Source organism: Miniopterus natalensis, chromosome X (genome assembly GCF_054644295.1).
Source record: "Miniopterus natalensis isolate mMinNat1 chromosome X, mMinNat1.hap1, whole genome shotgun sequence".
In the NCBI taxonomy this organism is placed as follows: Eukaryota; Metazoa; Chordata; class Mammalia; order Chiroptera; family Miniopteridae; genus Miniopterus; species Miniopterus natalensis.
Window position 1 is genome coordinate 100,980,516 of NC_142103.1, and position 25,020 is coordinate 101,005,535.

At 43.7% G+C, this 25,020-nt stretch overlaps 1 protein-coding gene across 3 annotated transcripts in view; it reads right to left on the reverse strand.

Annotated features, from left to right (window-relative positions):
- Positions 1 to 25,020, reverse strand: part of OFD1 (OFD1 centriole and centriolar satellite protein) — a 31,735-nt gene that overhangs the window by 2,562 nt on the left and 4,153 nt on the right. For 2 of the 3 annotated variants that reach the window (XM_087813324.1, XM_016202942.2), the window contains exons 3-19: positions 24,747 to 24,947; positions 22,906 to 22,974; positions 22,788 to 22,818; positions 21,168 to 21,275; positions 19,706 to 19,842; positions 19,207 to 19,380; positions 17,026 to 17,132; positions 15,393 to 15,512; positions 13,659 to 13,732; positions 11,776 to 11,867; positions 10,690 to 10,879; positions 9,601 to 9,731; positions 8,720 to 8,831; positions 6,567 to 7,130; positions 5,908 to 6,034; positions 4,681 to 4,781; positions 3,341 to 3,451 (exon numbers count right to left, since the gene is read on the reverse strand). In XM_087813324.1, the coding sequence (XP_087669450.1) occupies positions 3,341 to 3,451; positions 4,681 to 4,781; positions 5,908 to 6,034; positions 6,567 to 7,130; positions 8,720 to 8,831; positions 9,601 to 9,731; positions 10,690 to 10,879; positions 11,776 to 11,867; positions 13,659 to 13,732; positions 15,393 to 15,512; positions 17,026 to 17,132; positions 19,207 to 19,380; positions 19,706 to 19,842; positions 21,168 to 21,275; positions 22,788 to 22,818; positions 22,906 to 22,974; positions 24,747 to 24,947 (2,449 nt within the window). The remainder of the gene's footprint in view (positions 1 to 3,340; positions 3,452 to 4,680; positions 4,782 to 5,907; positions 6,035 to 6,566; positions 7,131 to 8,719; positions 8,832 to 9,600; positions 9,732 to 10,689; positions 10,880 to 11,775; positions 11,868 to 13,658; positions 13,733 to 15,392; positions 15,513 to 17,025; positions 17,133 to 19,206; positions 19,381 to 19,705; positions 19,843 to 21,167; positions 21,276 to 22,787; positions 22,819 to 22,905; positions 22,975 to 24,746; positions 24,948 to 25,020) is intronic. The other variant, XM_087813325.1, reaches the window with a different exon arrangement.

Sequence of the window (25,020 nt, forward strand, 5' to 3'; positions counted from 1 at the left end):
GCGTTTCTGATGGGCTCCCTGCCATCGACACAGGGAAATGCCACAGCATCAGCTCCGTATCTGATCAGCATTCCTGTCCCCAGTCATGCCCTTTCTATGCTACGTTCCCTCGCCACCAGGGCTTACAGGTTCTAGCTCCTCCTGCGGCGGCAATTAGAGCCCCCATCACCATTTGCCTGGACGGCTGCGGCTGAACTAACCTTGTCCACGCTCTCCCTGACCTCAGTGAGCCTCCAAGCAGCCCCTTCAGCAGCACCCATCGCTCCTGAAGAGACCTGCACGTGCCGTGCGGCTCCGCTCGGGCAGAGCCCACCCCGCCGCGCTCTGGCCCCGCCAGCACCCCTTCCGCCCGGGACCCTGCCCCGCCAGCAGCGCTGCAGGCGCCCGCGGGGGGCCTCCGCCTTGACTCCCCAGCCTCAGCTCCCTTCCTCCCGCCTCTCCCACAAAACCCCACCTCGAGGAAGGCCCACTGAAGTGCCTCCTCCTCGGCGAGGTCCTCCCCATTCCTAAGGTGAGTTACCTCTCCACCACGGTCACAGTATTTTGTACCTGCCCTGTCAAACCACGTGTGTGTGTGTGTGTGTGTGTGTGTGTGCGTGTGTGCGCGCGCGTGTGTGTGTGTGCGCGTGTGCGCGCGCGTGTCTGTCCTGCGTCTGTCGTTCGGGCTTTGTCTATTCCCTATGGCTAGCAGCACAAGCCCCGTGCGTCTCAGGTTTCACTCGCTCTCAGGCCCACAGACGGTTACGCTGACCTTTTCACTGTGGCTCTGGAGAAGCCTGAACTTCCTGCAGGCTACACTCCCCCTCCTCCAAGCAATGCTAAGAGACAAACTCGGGTTCACCAGAGGACTCTGAACATTTGTGCTCTGCCCTGCTCTAAGTCCCTGGCAGGAACCGAGTTAGTTCCACTAACAGGACAGAAGCAACACAGCCTTCTCTGTCTCTCGGCCCTGGTCATGAAATTCAAATACCAGAGGAGCAGCTGATCATGTCCGTAAGCAGAAATGCAATCTCCTCCTTGCTGGTGGAAGAACGGTTATTCCTAAATGGCATCGCTTTCGCACATGGAATAGCAATCTCAAAACAGGAATGCTGTTTGGCTGCTGACTGAGACAGAAAGAAGAAAACAGGGCTATTTCTTTGCTGTGCGGTATACAGCCACGCACCGGGTAACAAAGTTTCAGCCAACGGACCGCATCTATGACAGCGGCCCCGCCAGGCCGTCAGGGAGCCGGGGAACGCCTGCTGCCAGCGCCGCAGCCGTCACCGCGCGGCACAGCGGCCACTGCTCGCGTGCGGGTGCCGCAGCCCAGCCCGCCGCGCCGCCTACGGCTCCGTCCAGTACCCTAGCGCTTGGTGACGACCGTGAGCGACCGCGTCACTGGTTCACGGGTTCACCACGCTACACTCTGTATCGCTATTGCAGAGGGCCCTTTCTGCTGAGGAGGAGAAGTCTGCTGTAAAATGGCATGCCGTGCCTGGCAGGCAGCGCCCCCACGCACTTCGTGTTTACTGCCACGTCTCTCAATGGCATCACTTCCTCCTGTGCGTGATTTGTGTGCTTTTGAACCCTCACTCGAGGATCTTCCTCCCATTGCTTTTCAGAGAGTGGAAGGGGCGGGGCAGAGAAACATCGATGTGAGACACACACATCGACTGGTTGCCTCCCGCACGTGCCCTGCCTGGGGCCGGGGATCAAGCCTGCAACTGAGGTGTGTGCCCTTGACTGGAATCGAATCTGGGACCCTTCAGTTCGTGGGCCGACACTCTAACCACTGAGCCAAACTGGCCAGGGCTCTTGGGCTTGATTGAATCTCATGTTCTGCACAGTCACACGCTGTACGGGCCTGTAGCCTGGGAGCAACAGGCCAGGTGTGTAGGAGGCCGTACCATCCAGGTCTGTGTTAGTGTACTCTGAGGTTCGCGCAACGATGAACCCCAGAAGGACACGTTCCTCAGAATATATCCCCGCTGAAGCGGCTCACAGCTGCACTTTGTAGCTGCAGAGTAACATACAGAAACCTCTTTGGGTGTAAGAGCAAAGAAAAGCAGCGTTTCCACTGGGCACCTCAAAGACACCAAGTTTTGGCCTTTTTCACTTCCCTTTGTACCCAGATAAAAAGGGGAAATGATGACTTTAATAAAGTTTTTCAATGATCAAAACGTAAACACACTAAGAAAGATTTTAAAAGCCATTATTATAATGTATACTACATCTCAGAGGCAGAACACCTATGGGCTCGGTTGGTTTCCCTTGTTCTATGACATTATTTTTATTCCCTACTCACCCAGGTCTCTGCCAAATGGCTGCCTATCACATCTGCTCTTGGGTGGCCACGGCCCCTACTCAGTACCTATCCCATCGGAGGTCCTCCGTGGTGGGCTGCTGACTGTCCGACGTCCCCACTAGCAGCTCTGTGAAGCAAGGGCTTGGGCTGGCCCACGGCTTGTATGCCCAGCTCCCAGGAAGCACCCAGCATGGAGAAGGTTCTTGACCAAGTCTCACTAAATGAGTGCTTTCCAGACTGACTCTGGAAACAGCAACAGCGGCCCTTTCAAAGACTCTTGCTTCTTTCAGTAACTCCTCCTATCCCTGAGTATACTCACTTAAACCAAGGAACTACTTATAAGAGGCTTTGCATACATAGGTTTGGGGCCTGACAGTCCCACCCAAACACTGGGGAGACAGGTGATTTTACTTGAGGCTTAAACACTTTGGTTCAAGGACAAGAAGACCTGGCTGGAACGAAGCTCTAGCTCCCCCTCTGCTGTCCTCCCTGTGTGTCCACGCTGATGAGGGAAGTGGGTACTGGAGAAAGTAAGAGGAAAGAGAAAGTGGGCCAGACAAATCTAATGACCGGTTTCCTCCAGCGTCATCAGCTCTTCCAAAAACTGAAACATAAAGGTTTTTCTGTCCTAATGTTTAAAGACATGAAGGAAGGAAACACAAAGAAATATTAACATACTACAATCACACTGAAGATGTATATGGGTATTAACCACCATTATGATTTCCCAAGATGGAATGGTTTTTACAGAAGTGTCTTAAGCAAAAAGGTAAGTGCTTTGTCAGACTCTGGACAAGAAAGGAAAAAATATTAAAAGCCACTGGCCCGGGAAGACTACATGAGAAGTCTTTCCTTAACAGTTTTCTCCTTTCCATGTTCAGGTTGGGAGTCACTTCAGAAATGTCATTAACGATGGTAACACCCGAACCCTAAGACTTGAATAAGTTACGCTTACAAGAAGTCCTCCCACGATACATGAAATAATTTACAGGGCACAGACTGGTGTTTAGTACGTGGTCATACTACCTGTAGTTACAGCCAAGTTAAACTTACTTGCGTAGTGAGAAGAGACAGGAAGAGTGGCCGCAGCAGCGTCCAAGTGAGGCATGTCGCCAGCAGGACGGAAACCACTCACTTCAAACTGCATTGACATGTCCCCTGCATCTATATGAGGTACAAATGAGTATCCCATGAGTCCTTAACAACAGCAGCAAGAGAAGGGAGTGCAGCGTGGAGGTAACTCATCATGGAGCGCTCAAGTCTCAGCCAAAGCAAACGGGCCAGCCCTTTCCCTACAGAATTAGTTCTAAGACGTTTTCAGCGTAACGGCTTGCTGATGTATTCGCCCCACAAACTGTTCTTACACTTCAAAAGTTAGATTTGTTTCCAAACCTAGACTCATAACCCAACAGGAAAGTGATAGAAGAATTCACCTGGCTTGCTGACAATAATCTGAGCTCCATTTAAAGAGCAAGGCGTTAATAAAGTTATTAAAGTGAGTTGCAAAGAATCTGCAAATTTTACTAAGCTCTCTCATTTAACTGTTCAAAATATACTTTCGGACTTGGTAGTGAAGCTCACAAGGTGAAATGAGCCCGGCCGGGCGTGGCTCAGGGGTTGAGCATGGACCTAGGATCCAGGAGATCACAGTTCGATTCCCAGTCAGGGCACATGCCCAGGTTGTGGGCTCCATACCCAGTCGGGGCCGTGCAGGAGGCAGCTGATCAAAGACACTCTCATCACTGATGTTTCTCTCTCTCTCCCCCTCTCCCTTCCTCTCTCTGAAATCAGTAAAGACATATAAAAAAAAAAAAAAGGTGAACTAAGTTATATACAAATATAAAGATGTCTGAGGCTGGAGAGAACCTCAGAGCTGACTGACTGTACATCTCAATTTTATACTTAAGCAGTAGGCTCCCAAAGAACAATCTAAGGCAGGGCCAGAGCCAGGACTCTAGTTTCCAGACAACAAAGCTAATATACTTTCACTCCATCCTTTCACTAAGAATGAGTTTTCTAAGTCTGAGGCAGGACAGTATCTGTACGGCTTAAAGAAAGTAACAGCATTCTCATATTCCATAAAAGGGAAAAAAAATTAAAAATCACGTTTTAAATCTGAGTCCAATTTGGTAAATTAAATTAAGGGTTCACTTGTGGGCTCCAACTTTGAAATTATTGGTTATCCTGAGATTTTTAAAAAATGAAACTCCCAACGTACCCCTCAAAATCTTTGTGATATAAAAACGAGGCAATATATCTGTATTTATGGTTTTATCACAAATACAAATGTCGTAATTTGTTACTGCTTTGATTTTTATAACAATGGATATGCTTCACTGAAACTAAGCTTTCTACATATTCAACTTATAAAAGCCAGTCCTATTTGAACTTACATTCAGAAGATGATTCCAATTCCTCATTACCCTTCAAGGATAGGCTGTCCACATTTGAAACTCCATCTCTGTCTTGAAGTTCAGTTTGTCTCCCATAAAGACTGGGTAGGAAGAATAAAATTCATGAGCCTGAAGCTGTAACAACGTAAAACCCAGGAGCGCAGGACAATGAAAAGCCTCTTGTGACTGGGGAAGCGCGTCAGAATGAGCGGTGCTCGCGAGGGTGAGCCCGCGCCGCCCTGGGCGCTCTCCCGCGCCAGGCACCCCGGGCCATCCAGACGCCAGCTCGCGCCCTCAGAGCCCCTGCACTGCGAGGCAGGCGCTGCCATGGTTAACGAGGAAGAGCACCGCCTTCTCAGTGCTGTTCCTAGGACTTCATTTCTTCAAGAACCACAAAACATTTTTGAAAAAACCAAATTCTACACACAATCAGCTTGAGTCAGCTAAAGATGCAGAACAAGCCCCATGTGCATCCAAGTGCCCTAGCTCACCAAGTGGGTGTCCTGTCTCTCCTCTTGGTTTTACCACAAGAGAGCGATATAAAACACATATACATTACACACATTAGGACCACGATGGGCACATGTGGCAGTTGTCACCTCTGTACAGTGGGACTGAATCAATATGCAGACAGAAGTCCAGCCTGGAGCCCAGAACTAAGGAGTCAGAGTCTCCCACCATAAGGATCAGGCACAGGCAGGACTCCCACAGGTGACTCAGTCCCAGCCTGGGTGATGCGCCACCAAGCTTTACATAGGTCTACTCCACCCTGCTTCAGCGATCGGACCCTACAACCCACTACCACTTCACAACTTACCTCAATAGACAAATTTGAATTTTGTGTGCTTGGACTTAAATGCCAAAGTGTGAAACTACTTCAAGTTTAAAAATAAACTGAATTCATTTGCTTTTGCAGATTCTGTATGTTGCTTTTTGATCTTTATAAGCCTAGTCTATTCATGGAACTATGAAGATGCTTACTGCTACCGCAGTGCATAGTGTACACATCAGGTTTAGCAAACAAGGAGAAATTACGTAATTTGCTAAAGGAATTTTCCCCAGGTAATTCAGATGATTCTCGAAGATTACACATCATGTTACAATCTGACAGCAAATTCTACACTCCACATGGTCTTGAGAATCACCTTAAAACCCCACACAAGTCAAGGCTGAGACCCCATGCAGCTAACGAGGCCTGGCTGGGGCTGACCAGAACATGGAACTTACCTGGCCTTCTGCTCCAGAGGGCTGGAGAATGAATGGGTGGAAAGGCGGTGCCGAGACTCAGTTGGTGAAGCCTGGAGCATTCTTTCAGGATAAGGACTGTGGGCAGCAATGTGGGATTGGCCTAGACCTAAGGGTCAGAAGGTATCAGGGCAAGAATATTACAAATTACACGGAGAAAAAAGCAACGTGGTTTTTAAGGAGTTCTATTAGTTTGAAAAGAAATTCTATTATTCTTGCAAACAGTTGAGTATGATGTATACATGACCCGTAGCATTAATGATTCAAGCACCTAAATGAAACTGCAGTGCTTACAATAAAATGTGTAAAATTAATCAGCAATAAGGGAAGAGCCATTGATCGTCACTGTCTGAACATGTCTGCCTGCCAAGCAAAGTGCTGGGACTTGCCACTCGATCCCACTGCCTTCCACACCAATGCCGTGCCACAGGGCAGACGCCGCCGGTAAGCAGGCAGCCACAGCCGCAGCGAGGAAGCACCTGCTCAGGCCAGGGCTTTCCCAGGCCAGGGCTTTCCCCAGGCCAGCTGAGCCTGCACTTTCTGCTCCTTCCCGCTGTCTAGGGCTGCTCTAACTCAGATAAAGGTCCGCCGAGGACCACCCAAGCCCAGGGCACGCTGCAACCCTTTCTGCAGCAGCTTACCTTCCAGCTGTATTTCACCGTCAAGGCTTCGCTTAGCAAGGGGAGTGGAGGAGAGGCGTCTGGCAGGGTCTCTGCCGAGCCACGAGGCTGCGCTCCCCAGCACTTCTGCCACGTTGTCCGCCAGAGGCTGCCTGGGCACAGCTTCTTCCTCTGCAAAAATGCGTCTTTCGGAGGAACCTGAAATGATGTTCCTGAGAGGTCCTTGCAAGTGCAGGGGTGGCAGACTTTTGGATGCCAGTGGGCTTCTAGCGGTGGGGTACTGACTCACTCTCTGACGGTAATCTAGGAAAGCTTTCTCTAAGCATTCGGCCTCGTGCTCCAGCTCTTTCATTCTTGCCTTGGTGTTGGCTACAAACTCAAGGTCAGAATCGGGGGAGCTACCATCCGTGCTTGCATATGGATAATTTCTAATCCTTGGTACCGCTGTGTCTGCCATCAGCTTTTCCTTTTCAAGATTTTTCAAGAAATCCCCACTTATTTCACCACTAGGAAACACCTGGAACCCATTGGCAGAGCAACGTAACAGAGACGTCTTTGGGTTGCGGTACACTTCATTCTCTAGGGCTGTGGGTTACAAAGAGAGAATGTGACCAATGAGCGGAAATAAAATTCAAACATGCTTGAGAAGTTTTGAAAAATGGAAAGAGGTAGTCATAAGAACAAGTATGCACATTAAACAATTTCTGAAGCCATGGTAATACTACTAATTATTTATTGGCATTTACTGAGAGCTTTTATGTACCAGCTACAGCTTCACAGGTCTTTTAAGGCCTTCTTTCTTAATGCATAGTATTATTTCACGATCCACAATACACAATCTTGAAATCCAAAAAGTTCTTAGAACTGAAAATTTATAATTTATTTGGTCACAAAGCCTAAGCAGACCTGAACTCACTTAGTTAATAAACTTGACCTAAACTGATACAAACCCACGCATAGTCTTTCTTTACTCCACCCAGCACGGACAGTCATACACGTGACTGCAAACGTGGTTCACTGAAGGGTGCAGCCCCAGCACCCCCAGGGCCCAAGTTTCAGATACGGGAATGAGGACCTGCAGTCACAACAAGGCTAAGAGCTCTCCCTCCTCCCGCGTTCCAGCTGGAGGGCCGAGGCTGGGTCACACAGGCAGCCAGCTACACAGACACTGGGGCTCCCTAACGCAAAGCCAGGCCACGCACAGCCAGTCCAGGGGGCCGCTACTCTCCGGCAACGCATGTGTTTGAAAAGGTCCCATCCTCAAACTATTTTTCATCATTCGAGATCACCAATTTCAGTTGTGGGCAGTTTGGAAAACAGACTTGAGAGAAAATAATGAACAGGAAGGAGTAGAAATGAGTCAAGAGATAAAAACAAAAGTAGTGCAGGAGAAGGGAACAAGAACTGAGGAAAGAGAGGAAAGAGTGCAAATGGGAACTGAGGAAGGCTCAGGGCCAGGAAGCGGGAAAAATCAGTTCAACTGCTAACACAGAAACTTCCTTTGAGCTGAAAAGCAGCGAAAGAAGGTGTCTAAGCTTCAGCACACTTATGAAGTCGGAAGGGGCAGATGCGCTTCCCCAGTGAAGAGGTGCAACAACACGATAGCAGTAACCTTTCCAAGTGTCCGATGGGTCCCAGGCACTCGGCTGGGACCCACCTCATTTCACCTTCTTCACCACAGCACTGCAGGTATTCGTCTCCCCATTACAAATGAGCAAACTGAGATCCAAGGTAGTTAAATGTGCCCAAGGTCAATCAACTGACTTCAAAATTGGGGTGCAAAAACAGAAACATTATGTATAATCAACGTGATTTACGCTGTGACATAAGCCACCCTGCGTCTCCCATATGTTTACTCATCTATCAAGAGAGTCAGACTGATATTATTGGGGTAACAAATATAAAAGAAAAGCCTAGGCCCATGATGAATTTGGGGTATGAGGCTCTCCCAAACCATGGGGCACCTATAAAAAGCAAGTCACGGTAACTGACGACTTGGTTGGTATTCGTGAAATGGAGTACCAAGAGCTTACCCTTCTAAGATGACATATTTCTATGGCTTTTCCCCTACTATGAGAATTACTAAAATTTCAGTGAATAACCATTGTATTTCCACATACGTCCTAAGTTTTACACATACACATACACATTTATAGGTTAAAAATGTCTCTAACCTGTCTGAGTTTGTTTCAGTTGCAATTTTAAATCAGCCACCTGCATACTTAACCTCTTTACAGAGGCATCATAATCTAATATCTGGGCCTTCAGCTTTGCAGAATGCTCAATCTGAAAAGATTTAGAGAAGGAAAAGAAATCAACGTAAAAGAAATCCCAATTCACCGCAAAAGGAACAAGTCTCTTATTGAGCTTTTTTTCTCTTTCTGTTTTGCCCGTTCTGAGCAGCTTTATGCCCGTAATCCACAGGTCCCGAGAAAACAACAAAGCACACAAAGTTTCCCACCTCCCTTTTCACTCATCTCAAAGAACAGCTACTGCAGGGCATAATGCAGACATCAGAGAGAGTGTCAATATTTCTAAGTCACAGGGCAAGAATCAAGGGACACTAATAGAGCCCAGCTGGTGTTGCTCAGTGGTTGAGTGTCCGCCCATGAACCAGGAAGTCACTGGTTCAATTCCGAGTCAGGGCACATGCCCGAGTTGTGTGCTCGATCCCCAGTAGGGGGCATACAGGAGGCAGACAATCCATGTTTCTCTCTCATCATTGCTGTTTCTATCTCTATCCCTCTCCCTCCTTCTCTCTGAAGTCAATAAAAAAAAATGTTTTTAAAAAAGAGACACTAACAGTGGGCACCATCAGAACTTGGACTATTTTGTGTTTACGAGGGTTTGCTTTCCTCTGGATTTTATTACTGTTATGAATATAATGTCATATCATCACTCAAAAATTTTCTCAGATGAGGATACCCTTAGCATATTGGGGAGTAATTTTTGATGTTAAAATCAATCTGATTTACGCTGGTGTGACGTATGCCAAGTTTACAAGCATACAAAGTGGACTGGCCTGCCACCTGGCTGAGCAAAGAGCGGTACTCACTTCGTTCTGCAGCTGTTGGTGCAGAGCTTCCTTGTGGGTTTCAAACTCCTGATGCCCTAACACAATAGCAGTTTCTGCTTTCTTTAACTGTTTCTGAAAATTTATCAGTTCAGGAGATGGCTGAGCTATGCCTAAGAAGGAAAAAAAGCCTGGTGATTATCAACAGTAAGTTTTTTCATTTCACTTAGCAAAAGCAGCTAAGAGATGTAAAAGTTTTCTTTCTTTTCTTTGTACACATGCAGTTATATCAATTCTATGAAATGGACTAAGAGCAATCCTGACACACAAATTTCAGAAGGCTGTAACACAAGCAAACACAAACTTCACTCCTCTCCCTAGTCCCACTCCAAGGAAGAAATTCTTTCAAATCCTCAAATGAACTTGAAACCCCGCCGCTTTCCTCCACCACACACAGAAGGCATAGGAGGCCTGCATCAAAACCTGCTGATGACCACCCAGGGTCCAATCCAGTCTGTGCATATCAGCAACACTCGGGGGCCAGGCAGAGCAGATGGGGTTCCCCCATTTCAGTCACTTGAGGACCCTTTAATAAAGGGCGACTCATGTAGGGTAGACACAAAGGATGGCGTAATCCCTGGACTAGGGTCATGCTCTTTGAGCCTAGAGGGTCAGAGAGGGAAGAAGTCCCAGAACCGGAGAATGAGCTGGCGCAGGTACAGAGCACTGGTGCGAGGCCATCCCACAAGCACTGGGATCTCACCCGGCTGAGAGGCGCAGGGCCAGCCTAGAGCACAGGGGGTCAGGAGGTGGTGGGAAGGGGATAACCGCCACCTCAGCCTCACTCTCATCCTCCTTCCCAGCACTGAGGGTGTCCCTACTGGCCAAACCTGAGCAGCAGAGGGTGGGGAGACCGGTATAATCCAGAGAGGCAGGTTTGTACTGTTTAAAAATATTTCTTCTTAGTGACACTACTAATCATACAATAGCAAGTGAATGGAAGTAACTTCAAGAATCTTAATTTTATAAAATTTTCCCAAATGAAGCCTCCCTTACAGGTACGAAGCCCAGTTTCGCCATACTAAGCTAATATCAATAACAAAGACATGCCATCAGGAAAAAAAGACATACGGTTTAAGAGACGCAAGTTTTCATTTCTGCTTTCTTCCAGTTGTTGTTTAAGTAATTTATTTTGTGCCTGAAGCTCCAGTTTCTCTTGCTTTAGAAGTAAATAGTCACTCATCTCTCTTATCTTTTCATTCAGCAGGTGGTTCTGCCTTGTTATTGCCAAGGACTGGGCCTTGAGAGACTCGAGCTCCAGCTGGAATTGAGAAAGTAAAACCTGTATCTGAGCAGTGACTCCAAAGTACTGCTTACATATAAGGCTGGCAGGCTACTTTAAGCTGGGCCTCATGATGTAATTAAGGTCACTCGACAGAAGTCTCATTCTCTGAGTAAGAAGAGCCTGACTGCAATAATGAAAGGCATCTTTTGCTCTGGAGTGGGGCAGGGGGAAGTTCGTCCAACTTTATACTTATGTAGAACCCTGTCCAACAAGCAAGTGTTCTCGATTAAGATTATCACCCCATTTTCCAGATGCAATGAAGCTCCCAATAGCAATCAGACTGTAGCAGTATGTTTTTAAATATGAAAAGGTGAGTGATCACAAACACGCTGGGGTGTTTTCCTTTTCTTTGTACATCTCATATTTGCATACAAAAGCGTATAAAGTTCTCAAATAAGTTTGCAAAAATACATTTTATACACAGGACATACTCAGGTACTGAAAGTTAGCACACATGAATGAACAGAAATAAAGCGAAAGTGGCATGTGAAAAACATATCTCATTTTGTTTTAACCTGCAAGATCCCTATGTAATGATAGAAATTTTTACCTACTGCTGATGGGAAGAGGCTGAAGTATAAACTACAACATACTGGCCACCTGCTATGGGCTAGGCACATAAGTCAGCTGAGGAACCTCAACAACCATGGGATGCGGGCAACACCCCAATGTTTAAGCAGAACTCCAGGCCCCAAAGGACGCACTCTTTCTATGCTTCCCTAGGAAACTAAGACTGAAAGGAAGTACTACTGAATTAATAATAACAACCCAAACACATCAAGAGGATAACAAGCTAAATTATGTATGCCTGAAGCTGAAAGTTCATATATTGCCTAACATCAATTTCAAAAAACAATAGGCTTAGCAATTACCTCAAGTTCTTTCACACGATTTGCAGAATGATAGAGTTCTTCCCTTTTTGAATTAACAGCTATGAGCTGCTCTTGCAAAAGTATAGCTTTTTCTGTAAGAGAGAGCAAACCAATTAAACATGTTTTTCTAGTGAATACAAAACTCATTTAAGAAATTACGGCCGATATGTCAGACCTAATGACCATTATTTCATGATCTAAAATAGCAGGTATCAGAGTCAAAAATCAGTAGAAATAAACCCTGTTACCCAACAGGTGATGGGAACTTAGTCCTAACGGTCACATATGTGGTGAACTTCCTTCTGCTGCACATACCAACCAGTCACACCACGGCTCAGAGCTCTCATGCCAACAGGTCTGAATTTCCTCAAAGACAACAATTCGCCTTATGATTTTATAGTCGCTATTTTGTCATTTTCACTTCATCTAATATAAGTCTATGCAGGTATGTCATCAAAAAATAATGTGCTGACTTCATGATGGTACTAACTGCTGAAGAAGTATTAGTCTCCACAAGACAGTCACAGAGAGGCAGCCACACACTGGATGACCTTACAGGTCTCTATCAGGTACCCAGCCCTGGTTTACTCCCAAGAATCCCTTGGAAACTGCCACTAAAGTTCAACTTCTTGTCACAGGCAAGTTCCTAGAAATATAATGAAATGTAAAATCTGGAGATTGAACAATCATTCAACTTTCCTAATCCTCAGCTAATTATACTACAGGTAAGGGGGTTATATAGTAAATAAAAATGTCGTGAGGCACAAAAACATATTAGAAGTAAAAGAAATAAGAAACCAGGTCACAGGGAACAGAGAAGCTAAAATAAAATTTTCCGTAAGTAAAAAATGAAGTCTCTCATGGTAAAAACAAATAAATCAACAAATAACAAGTGCTGCCAAGGGTGTGGAGAAAAGGGAACCTCATGCACTGTTGGTGGGAGTGCAGACTGGTACAGCCACTGTGGAAAGCAGTGTGGAAGGGCCTCAAAAAACTAAAAATAGAGCTGCCATGTGCTCTAGCAATTCTACTTCTTAGTAGATATCCAAAAAAAGCAAAAACACTAATTTGAAAAGATATACATATGTATCCCTATGTCCACTGCAGCAAAGAAATGGAATCAACCTAGATGTCCATCAGCAGATAAACGGATAAAGAAGGTGTGTATATGTACACAATGGAGTATTACTCAGCCATAGAAAAGAATGAAATCTTGCCATCTGCAACAACACGGATGGACCTAGAGGGCATTATGGTAAGAGAAGTCAGTCCAGAGAAAGACAAATACTGCCTGATTTAACCTATACGTGGAATCTAAAAAAACAAAATACAAACCACAAATGAACAAACAAAACAAAAACAAACCCATAAATATAGATAACAAGCTGATGGTTGCCAAAGGGAGGGAGGCAGATGGGTAGAAAAAATTCCTGAATACCCTATTTCCTCTCAGTTAAGGGTCATTTTTTACATATAACTTTTCTTACTTAAAAAATACATATAGCCCTGGTTGGTGTAGCTCAGTTGGCTGAGCATTGTGTCATCCCGTGCACCAAGAGGTCACAGTTCGATTCCCGGTCAGGTCACATGCCCAGGTTGTGGGCTCAATCTTAGCAGGGGGTGTCCAGAAGGCAGCCGACTAATGTTTCTTTCCCTCACTCTCTCTCTCTCTCTAAAGTTAATAAAAACATATTTTTTAAAATATAAAGTAAAAAGTATATATAAAGTTGGATAAAATCCTACCAATTAGTGACCTTTGTGAATGTACAAAAGGTTAAACATGAAGGTTTGCAAAAATGTAGTGAAAGACAATGATTATTTCTTAAATTTTGTGAAATTAAAAGGACAAAACAATGTGTAATTTTGTATTAACAATGAATCACCTTTATTCTTCCTTTCTTCTTCAACCAGCCTGTTAGTTCTGGCAATGTAGTCGTCCTTTAGCTCAAGTTGAAACCTGAGGATCAGAATGACTAAAATGAGTTTCTTTTCACCTTCCTGGACAGATCGCTATCAATATGTGGGCGTATCTGTGGCACTCGGGCACCTAAGGGCACTGAACAGGGCCATGCATAACTTCAAGGTCTCTCAGTACTAAGGCCAGAGATCCAAATTCTGAATATACAAGGTCCAGTAAAAGCCTGCTGCACTCCAGTAAACTGGGTCCCCAAATCTCAAGTTACTGTGAGGTTACAGAGAACCATTATTCCACAGTGGTCTGGACTGACACAAAAAGTAAATTAAGTTAAATTTATACTGTATGCAACTGACTCTGAATCCCAAAAGATAAGTCAGTCACATCCAATCTACCTGCCTTGCCGCCCCGCCTCCCCCCACTCCCTATCAGGGGCTGAGCACAGTATTAAGAGCCAACTGCCAACACCTTCATACCTGGGTTAGCAATACCAAAAGGCACACTTTCAAGCAGTTTTACTTATCTCCACCAACTGCTACTAGCAGACGTTTCGGTTCAGAGATGGGAGAAAGGAAAGAGAAGCACTCCTGTGGTGAATATCCTGCGAACTCCAACACTTCCCAAAGTCAGAGAGGATACCCAAGGCAGACAAATAACACCAGACAGTTCACGATCTCCGTGGTGATGGAAAGTTAACATACACACTTATTCACTTATTCCTAAAAGTTTAACAACTATAGATGCATGTGTCTGCTACTATACTCAAGGAGCTGGCATAAAATATGTAGGGATAACACCCATCATTTCAAAATCGATACATGGAAAGGTACTGTATCTCTTTTTTATTAGAATTCTTTTAAATAAGCTCAAGAAACTTTTCCAAGTACTATGCAATGGAATATCAATGACAAATTATGGGCAAGGCAGTAAAAAGAGGCCAATGATTAAGAAATACCAGAGCAGCTCAGTTGAGTCATCTCTTCATCAAGAATTCATTTACTCAATGAATACTAACTGAACATTTATTATGTGCCAGACACTACACTGAGCACTAGAGAGAAAAATTACCATACTGGTTAACTGTCTTTGCACTAAGATACTAGTCAATGTAACACAATAAAAGTCAACTATAGTAAAGCCATGGTAACCACAGTTATCCATACTTTCCTTTCCCTGTATCATTTTTTCTTCATCAATAGTTAATTTCAGTTTTTTTTCTTTTCATTCTGGCTTTGCAGAATCTTGAAGGAATACAAGACACATGTCCACTGACAAATACTATAACCGCTATGTAGAATAATTTATAAATTGTTAGCCACCCCCATCTTAGGGGCAGTATGAGTGGGGTAGAAGAAAAGAGATACTAAGTGATTATAATTCCGCTTTTATAGCTTATCAGCAGTGCAAACTGAGCAAGTCACAAGGTGCCCTAAAAATTAAAGCAAATCGCAGGTCCCTCAGTACCTGTTAGAGAAGCTACGGGTAAGAACAAGCAGAGGATGCTATTCTCTGTACTGTATCCTTTTAAAATCATCTTAACTCAAATACTCATGGGAAAGGCTTGACTGTCAGTGAAAACATGTATTTTTTAAACACTAACTTTCACCGTAAAATGTTAGCCTAATCTACTTCACTAGTGTTGCCATGTTTCTAACAACTTAATTCAAACATACTACTTCTTTTAAGAATGCCAAACAATTACTTTAGAATTTCACTCTTGAGCTTCTGGTCATAGGTCTCCTCCATGCTCTTTATATTCAGCTCCCGTCTCCTAAGTGCATCAGCCATGCTTTTATTTTTCTCTTGCTGTAGCCTCTGAGCCCTGAAATTAGCAAAAATATAAAAAGCAAATAAAAAAACTAATATCTCAAGTAAAGATTTTAAGACAGAAAAATAACGTGCTGTTAGCTCCACAGACTAAAACTGCGATGTGACTGTCACCACTGGGAAATAAACAAAAAGAGCCAGAAGTCCTCCTTCTATTTTATGAACTGACCGAGTTATGAGGGATCTGAAGTAGCCAATAGAGCTATAAGGTGGCACCAGGCTGGAGGGAGTGCGAAAGTGTTGAGCCAAGGTGCTTTTTCACAGCAGATGATTCAGTTACAAAACGGTTACAGGTGATAAATGGCCATAATCAATTCAGAGGTGAAAGAATAATGTTATTAAGTAAGAGCTACAAACCAAATTTGTTAGTGTACTTCAGTGCTTGTTTCTTCTGTAAGATTTTTTCTGTGAGATTTAACTGATTAGCCCACAGGTATTAAAGAGAGAACATTTATTTTTGGCATTTAATAATCTAGTGATTGAAAACTGAAAAGGGTGCCAAACGAGAGAGCAAAAGATAGAGGGATCAATCAGAATTTCCAAATACTGAAGAACGGAATGGTGTTCAAGTGGGACCTTCAGTCAACCCTAAATCCATCCCAGAGCCAGGGAATCGGGTCCTCAGATCAGGCCGTGAGCAGCCCAGGGAACCGAGGGCTCCGCGCGAAGGCGAAAGCCTATGTGCTCGCCCCCCGCGGGCTAACCCGGGAAGCGAAGGGGCGTGAACTGCATGTGAAGCGAGGAGGGGCTGGGGGGGGGAATGTAAAGTGAGCACATGACCACGAGCTATCTCCCAAATTTGGTCCCTTTCCTTTCCTCTCGGATTAACTTACCACTTCTCTACTGCCAAAAGGAGAGTAAGGTAGGGAGAGAGAAGAAATCAAATGAGCTGAGCCTATACAAATGAGAGAAGCTCCTTAATGAAGGGACAAATCCTTTAATGAATAAGAGTACCTGTGAGTTTCAACTCACAGCAGACCCTAACTGGGAAGAAAGCTTACTGCATACGCTAGACTGGTGAGCTTGCTATTAATCGCAGGTAAGATGTGAAGAATGAAACATTGGTGAGCACTCAGGAGAAGCACACACACATCACAGGCCGCCTCACCCAGTACAAGTCCCGTCAGAGCCACCGCAGGTCCTCCCACAGCAGAGCAGGGAGACGTGTCTGCAATTCGGTTACTACATGCACACGCCACCGTTACATCCGAATGACTGAACGTGAGCGCGCAACATCATCTGTTAAAGCAGCGTCAGCTTCTTCAAAGCACTGGCCGGGTTTTACTGCAGCCCGGTGATGGTATCTCACTCGGCTGTTCACCCCAATGTCTACTATTTCAAAAGCAAAATCCTAGTCTCCGTTTCTCTTTACTTGTGCCTTTTAAAACTCGGTGATGGCACCTTTACAACCAAGAACCCTACTTGGGGATTAGCATTAGAATACTTAGACATGTTTAGTTTTTAATCTCACAGGCTCTGAATATCCAAAATGAAAACTTACTACTTACATATCAAAAGCTTCAATTCTTTGCTTCAGCTCTTCTTCTCTGCCTCTTACCAAATCGATATCCTTCAGTAGAAGCTGCCTTTGAGCATAAATTTCTTTTGTTTCCATCTGTACAGGAAAGCATTAATTTTTAGCAAGTTAAAGAAAATAAAACAGATTTGAACTAATGGACTGCTTCCTAAATTCCAGAGAATAATCCAAGTACAGACATTTAGAGTAACAATTTCACTCTCAAAAGGTTCCACCTTGAGGTATGCATTTTGCCTGTTCTAGTTACACAAAAATTTACTCCCTCCCCCAATGACTGTTAAAGCTACATTACCCTATATTCCTAACATCCCTTGTGTAATTATTCTACTTAATTAACATCTCTCAGACACTTAAATTTTTGGTAAGTTCTTCAGCAAAAAACCACAAAAACAAAATGTACATTCAGCAGTAAGACTTAACAAAATAGAATTCCCATGGGTCAGTGGTTGTTTGAGTCATAGGTCATTCTGACTCAGCTTTAGAAAGCTCGTATGAAGCCCTGGATGAACAGGCCACACTTCCATTTGTGTGTTCACTGAGCAAGGATTTACTGAGTATCCTGTCAGAAAGCACACTGGGGGCTGGATATGAAAAGATGAAGATACAGTACCCGTCTTTTAAAAAATTCAATTTACTAAGGGAGAAACAATCATGCTACAGTGTGATGATTTCACAACCAGAGTCCAGTCTCCCCGGCAAGAATGAATCGAGTCTATCAGTGGCAGTCAGGGAAGATGTCACCTCGAGGAGACATTCAAGTTGGAGTTTGAAGGACAGGACAGTTTTATCAGGGAGAGAAGGAGGAGGACATTCTGGGTGGTGGTGTAAAGGCATGGTGCCTTTTATGAGAATGGCAACCTTCTCTGAAGGTTTCCCAGAACCTGTTGACTAAATGGGGACTTGCGCTGTTAACTGGTGGATCTGATATAGTCACCTATCTTAAAGATAAAAGTGTTAGTCTGAACACAATTCAACCATCTCAAAAACCAGTGCTTTCAACATTTATTTTTATAGCTAAAATAAGCCCAATTCCCAGAAACACTACACAAAATCGTAGAGGGGGTGCAATTACCATTAATAACTGGGTCTCACTGAGAAGCTCTAAGCAAGGGTTGATGCCGAGAGGAAGCCTCTTACTTCCACCATCTCCTGGCATCAGTAGCTCTGGCTGGACATAGAAACCCATGCCCCAAATCCAGTCTGGTCTGACATCCCCTGGGGAAAGGAACCCGTTTTTCCTAAAGGAGTAGATCCAAATCCTCCTGCTGACACGCACTCCCTGCCACTCCTCAACCTGTCCCACCTCCTGACCAGTCACTTTCCTGGGTGACAAGGTCAAATGGCCACATGGATGGTGCTTGCAGCCCTGGACTCCTCTACTCCAGGGAGCTTCGCCTTTGCTCTGATGGAAGCACACTGCCTTTGGTTTCCTGCTTCACCCGCAACTCCGCCCTCTTGGTCCACCCTTACCCTTCCACCTGTCAGCATCCCCGCCCCTATCCCTTGAGGTCTCTGACACTGTCATGTAACTCTCTCCTACCCTAGGGTAGTGGCATCCACCCTCCGCTCTGGTTCCCTTTACCATCGTGCTGAACCCCAATGTCTTCAACTAACCAGGCTGCCTTTCTCAAGTCAAATTAATTCAGCTCTCAACCACCATCTTTCTGCCCTCACTGACCTGCCAAAACCTCCCAAGAGCTGCAACAGAACGACCGCCTGCAAGCACTTGCTTTGGTCTGCTTCAGTTCCAGGTTGCCCACCTCAGCAGGGCCGCCGCGCAGCTCGAGCAGTCCCGCCCGCCTCGGAGGGCTGCTCTGCTCCTCCTCACCTCCAGCAGCCACTCCACACCTCTGGCTGTCTCCTCCACATCGCTACCTAGCCCTCACCTCAGCCGCTCCGCAGTGCGAGTGCTTACGCCCCCGACGCGAACCTTCACACCCACTTTCCTTCCAGCAGTCTCGGAAAAAGAAGTCTGGGCATCCTTTTGAAGGCCAATTCCTCCACTTGCGTTCTTGAACGCAGTCCCTACTGCTCCTCTAGGGCCTGAACCATTGATTGTTCCAGCAAATGCCCCACCTTGCTCCTGGGCTTTGAGCCAATCGACTAACAGGTGCAGGAAAGAGCTACCCAGTAAATGATTTTAAAATATTACCTCCTGGTGCTTTTGAATTCTCTCAAGGGACATCTTTTCCCGAGAAAGGAGGGCTTCAGATTTTGCTTGACAAGTTCTCTCAACATCATTCCAGAACTTCGCCAATTCCTTCTCAGACTTTCTTTTTTCTTCCATTTTAATTTTTACTATTTCAGTATTTTTAAAATGCTTCAACTGCCAATTGAGCACAAATAATTGTAAATACCAATAATGATACTAAAAAAAACAGTAACAAATTCTCCATGGTTAGGTTTAACATTCATGCTCTAAATATATTTAGTTTAATTCATCTTTAGTTTCATCTCATTCATTGTACCTGTCAGGATTCATTCAAAAAGGAAAAAGAAATGACATCAAGGGGAAAGAAAAATAATATGCACAACAGTATAGCATCACATTCATTAATAAAGATCCTAGATATTTTCCTATATACCTAAGATTAAGAATGAAAATATAAGCAAAAATGTCACTTTTGTTAACAGCAACAAGATAAACTTACCCTTTCATGCATTTCTGCTTGAAGCTGCTGTTCTATTTCCCTCTTATATTCATTTAACTTCATTTCTAAAGAGTCTAACTTTGGATGCTGAGGGTAAGCACCCGCAAACTGATCGTCAATATGTTGAAATTTCTCAGCTATTAAAACAAACACAGGAAATTAGGGTAAAGGAATGTGGTCAGGTGAGCAAGAGGCCAGAAGTCTGTTCAAAAGCAAAGAGTACAAGTAGGGGAGTGTGCAGGAATGTCTGCAGTCTACTCTGAAATAATTCAAAAAATTTAGATTACTGGATGGACGGAAAGTGATCAAGCAAGTATAATACAAATTTAATGGTGAACTGTAAAACTTTCAACTTTTTTGTATGTTTGAAAATTTTCATAAGATGTCAGGGAAAAAGAAAGCAGTTTAAGCCAGAAAACACTGGTATCTCCTTCTAGTCTCTAAGTGCCAAAGCAGAGAGTTCTTTGATCAGTCTTTGGTGAAAATCGAGACACGTGTTCAAAACACTGACCTTAAAATGAATTAAAGATCATGAGTTTCAAGTCTTCCATTTTACAGAGGACACAGATGCCCACACAGTGTCAGAGGGCTAAGCAACTACATACTGGTGTAACTAGGATGAAAGGCAGGTCTACTGATGGTCTCTCATTCCAGCGCTCTCTCCAGCAGACCCATGGCCCTCACACCAAATGGGGAACAGAACCAACCACATGGCAGAGTGCAGACCCACAGCGAGAGCACTGTCTCGATCATGTAAACACCAGTGCCCACAAACAAGTATGCGTAGGGAAAAAAGGCTGGCACAAGTAGACTAAGATTCTTGGACTTACTGTCTAACAAGTTACAGGCACTGTTGCTCCTTAAGAGTAAGGAGGGGACAGGATTAATCACAGCATTTTAGCCAGCCGTTTCCCTTCTCTCCTGAGCATACAACTAAAGGGCAGGACGGTACTGTAGAAAGGTTGTACCGCGGCGGGTAAGGCTCTGGATCATGGACCAGAAAACTTGGACTCTAGTATCAGTTCTGACCCAGACTGGGTGTCTCCAAGTTGCTTTTCCTTCCTCTGGAGACCTCGGTTTCCTCAACTATAAAATGAAGTGATGGGCCACTGACTTCTCTAGTTCTCTGCAATACAAATAGTCTAGGATCTTCTCATTGTTAGTGGCCACAAAATAAAGTTAGATGAGACACAGGGAAGAGCCTCCCAGTTGAGAGGTTCAACCCAGCAAACAAGAACGTGGGCCTCTGCATCCCCTCGAGTTTTAGAAAGGGTCACCCTGGTGGTCACAGAGGGAAGGGCAGTACTGACGACAGAGTCTGGTCCCTTCCAGGAATGAGCACCCCGCCTGCAGCTTACATCCCTCCCAGTCTAGGAACACACACAACATGGGAAGTCGGGTCATTTCCTTCATTCAAAGAGAAAACAGAAAACTTGAAGTTATGAAAAAAGCCTGCAATTACCAAGAGAGTCTTTGCTAGGAAACATCGGACTTGTCTGAGTGTCCATGTCACAAGTCTCTTTTGCCTGATGATATTGTGCCATTTCTTTTAAAAACTCCACGAGAAAACCTAAAAAACACAATGTACATAGTTTCGTCTCACAACACCTTTCATTCAACCATTGCTCAGTCACTGTTTATCGATTTGGAGTCTGGAGTTTATAACATTATCCTTTTTTATATTACGTATTTTTTAAATATCTTTATTGATTTCAGAAAGAGGAAGGGAGAGGGAGAGAGAGACTGAAACATCAACGATGAGTCACTGATCGGCTGCCTCCTGCACACCCTGACTGGGGATGGAGCCCGCAACCCGGGCATGTGCCCTGACCGGGAATCGAACGCATCTCCTGGATCCTAGGTCGACGCTCAACTGCTGAGCCACACCGGCCAGGCTATTATGTATCTTTTAAGAATAATTTCTGAGGGAAGTCCTTCCTGAGTATGGCACAAAAATCCAGAATAAAGAGAAATATTTAACAAGATAAAAAATTAAGAACTTATATATGGCATGAAATAAAGTCAAAAGACAAACCATACGCTGGAAAAAAATAGTTGCTATAATATGGAGACAGAGCACTAATTTTTATAATACCAAAGAACTCTTATGAATCAGCAAGAAAATTCTAAAAGAGCATGGACAAAGAGTTTATAGAAAAAATTTTAATGTCTAATAAACATGAACAAAATCATAAATAAATGTAAATTAATACAACAAGAGAGAGATCCTATTTTCCCTAGAACATTGCTAAGATTAAAACTCTGACCATACTTGAAGTTTTTTTAATCCTTGCCCAAGGATATTTTTTCCCGTTGCTCTTTAGAGAGTAGAAGAGAAAGAGAAACATTGATGCGAGAGACACATCGATTGGTTGCCTCCTGCACGTGCCCCAACCCAAGTACGTGCCCTCGACCGGAATCGAACCCGAGACCCTTCAGTCCTCAGGCCGACACACTAACCACTGAGCCAAACCGGCCAGGGCCACACTTGAAGTTTTGACTTCAAGTGGGGAAACCAGCAGGTTCGATCACTTGGGAGGGAAATCTGTCAGTGTTTGTGTGTATTCGAAATGCACATGCCCTTCAGTCAGTCCACCTCCGGGAATTCACGCAGCTACACTTCCCCAGGGACACCAAGGGTGGACACCGGCAAAGCCAGACGAGACGAAACCGCCATCAATAGGTAGGTAATTAACTGAGGGGGGATATCAGGATATAGATACTTGGCCTAAACGTTAGTTTGTTCTCTTTTGTGTGTGGAAATGTTCCAAACATTGGGTAGCTTTACAAAGAGACTCTTTCAATCCAGTTGTAGGGCTACTGATCCTATCTACAATTTTCTTATTTGAGTATCTAAGAGCTATTAAAAAGACTGAAGTTTGGAGAAAATTATCTACATTTGTCAAAACAACAAATGATTTGTTGTTTATTTAAAAGGTCAGGTATTGTCAGCAAAAAAATCATAATTAAATTCAAATTAGATTCCTTATTCTTCCCCCTAAAAATTACTAGTTTCATACTTTTATAGGAAAAAGGTATGACAAAAATGTTACTATTTCTCTATAAAGATGAAAGCTCCTACCTTTTTTGTTTTCTTTATCAAATCCTGAAACCTGTTAAAAGAAAATATTTGACTTTTATTCAACTATTCAGGTATAATTAACAAACCAAAGGAAGTTATAAAATCTAAATAATCCTACCAGTGATTTGTAGAGACTGGATTCCGGCTTAATTTTAATGAGTTGTAATAGATCTTGCATAGTAAATACCTTCAGAAAAAAAGATTAAGTAGACATTTTTACATCAATGTTTAAATGATAAATTAGGATGTTTCTGAATATAAGACTAAGAACCATCTTCAGATTAAATAAAAAGATTTTAACTGTGCTAATAATATAAAATTGAAGCTGTTCCTTATACTATTAAATTACAATAAACATACTGAGATCAAGTGGATAAAATCTTTTTTTGATCATGTAATTAACCTCCAAATACTTCACAATGAAGATGATATGCCTAACAGAAACCACAGAAATGGTTAGTGCTTTGCAGATGACAAACTCAAATATCTGATGAACCAATGAATACATGAGTCACGAGTGAATTCCAGGGTCTTTCAACTGCAACAATTTTTTCTTTTTTTTAAGTATTCTTGCTTCGAAATGTAAATAAACGCAATTTTTACTGTCTTTACAACTATGAATGACTAAAGTATACTGAAAATAGGTTTAAACAACCATTTTGGGTAGCTATTCTTAATATATATTCCCAGTACAGTATGTAGTATCATTTACTATATCTACCCTGAGAACAGTGATATGATTTATTTTCTATTGGTTTTCCTTTAAAGAAAATATTCTGCACGGCATTTTATAGTAGTAAAAACCTTTAATTATATGAAATAGATTAATTACTGCTCTAATCACTATGTAATTGAGTATTGCTCATGCAATAAACAAAATTGTGAAATGTAATTACAAACTTAGAGACTGATGGACCAAAAAAGAATTCCTAATGTTGATAAATAAAATCTGGTTGTTAATGAATAAATACAGCACATTTAAATTTTAAGGTTTTCAAATACTAACACTATTCATGATTTCTTAAAACTTCTGAATATGAAACTTTTAGACAATGACATATAAGACAGTAAGATAAACGTAAGGACAACACAAAGGGCATCCTAAGGTCAGCTACGGATTTCTGGTAATAATGGTGCCCCAAGGCAGGCTCACCGATTATATAATGTTGGTAATGGGGGAGGCTGTGCACATGTGGGGGAGGGAGAAGATAAGAAGGCTCCCCTTCTGCTCAATTTTGCTGTGAACCTGAACTGCTCTAAAAAAATTAAGTCTATTTTAAAAATATAGGGAAAATTCGATATATCTGCCTTTAAAATAATGAAGTGTGTGACTCATATATTCAATGGTAACAGTGGAGGAATATAGTTAAAACAATTAGAAAAGTGATAAACCATGTATTAATATTTGAGACCACCACAGACTTTTAAAAAATTAATCTATTCCTCACTTCTCTTATATAATCACAAAGAGAAATATCTAGAGACAGAGGTAAAAATAAAGAGAGCACATTTTAGAGATTTAGATTTACTGCCCCGTGTTGCCACCCCAGAATCCCGTGATCCTGAGCAAATCACCCACCTCTCCAGACTCTGGTTCCTCACCTGGGACACATAGACACCTGCAGTGCGACTAGCCCAGTGTTGAGCTCACAACAGCAGTCAACAAAAACAGCAGTTAGGAGTCTTACTTAGACAACTACATGGAATATAAGAACAACTCTAGCTCCAGAGTGTTTTGTGATTCTGCACCTCACAATTTAACAAACCCCGAACGCGGGAGCCGACATATGAAACTAAGTACTCCTTAGTTGCATTATGTAACAACTCTACGGCGTGGCTTGCAGCTGACTGAGAACGGGCCAAGCCAGCCAAGGAGCACTCCGCTACTACGCAGCACTTAACCATTATCTGAGAAGAGGCCGCGAACAGAAAATTCAGGAACGGGGAGGGAAACTTTACCTTTTCTTCTGCCAAGCCACTCTCTGGAAAGAACACCGAAAGTGAATACTCATAGCCACATCTTTGCAAGTGATCCGCCACCAGGGAGTTGGAAGCGCCTATCAAGAGGGCGCTCCCTTCCACCGGGATGGACGCGGGCTGCATGTCTCCGCTCAGTACCGGGTGCATCAACTCGTGGATGAGATTCTTTCTCAGCTGTGTCTGCTCAAAGACAAAGAGGGAAGAAACACGAGGGAGCCGACTTTCAGCAGGATTACTGCACGGCACATACACA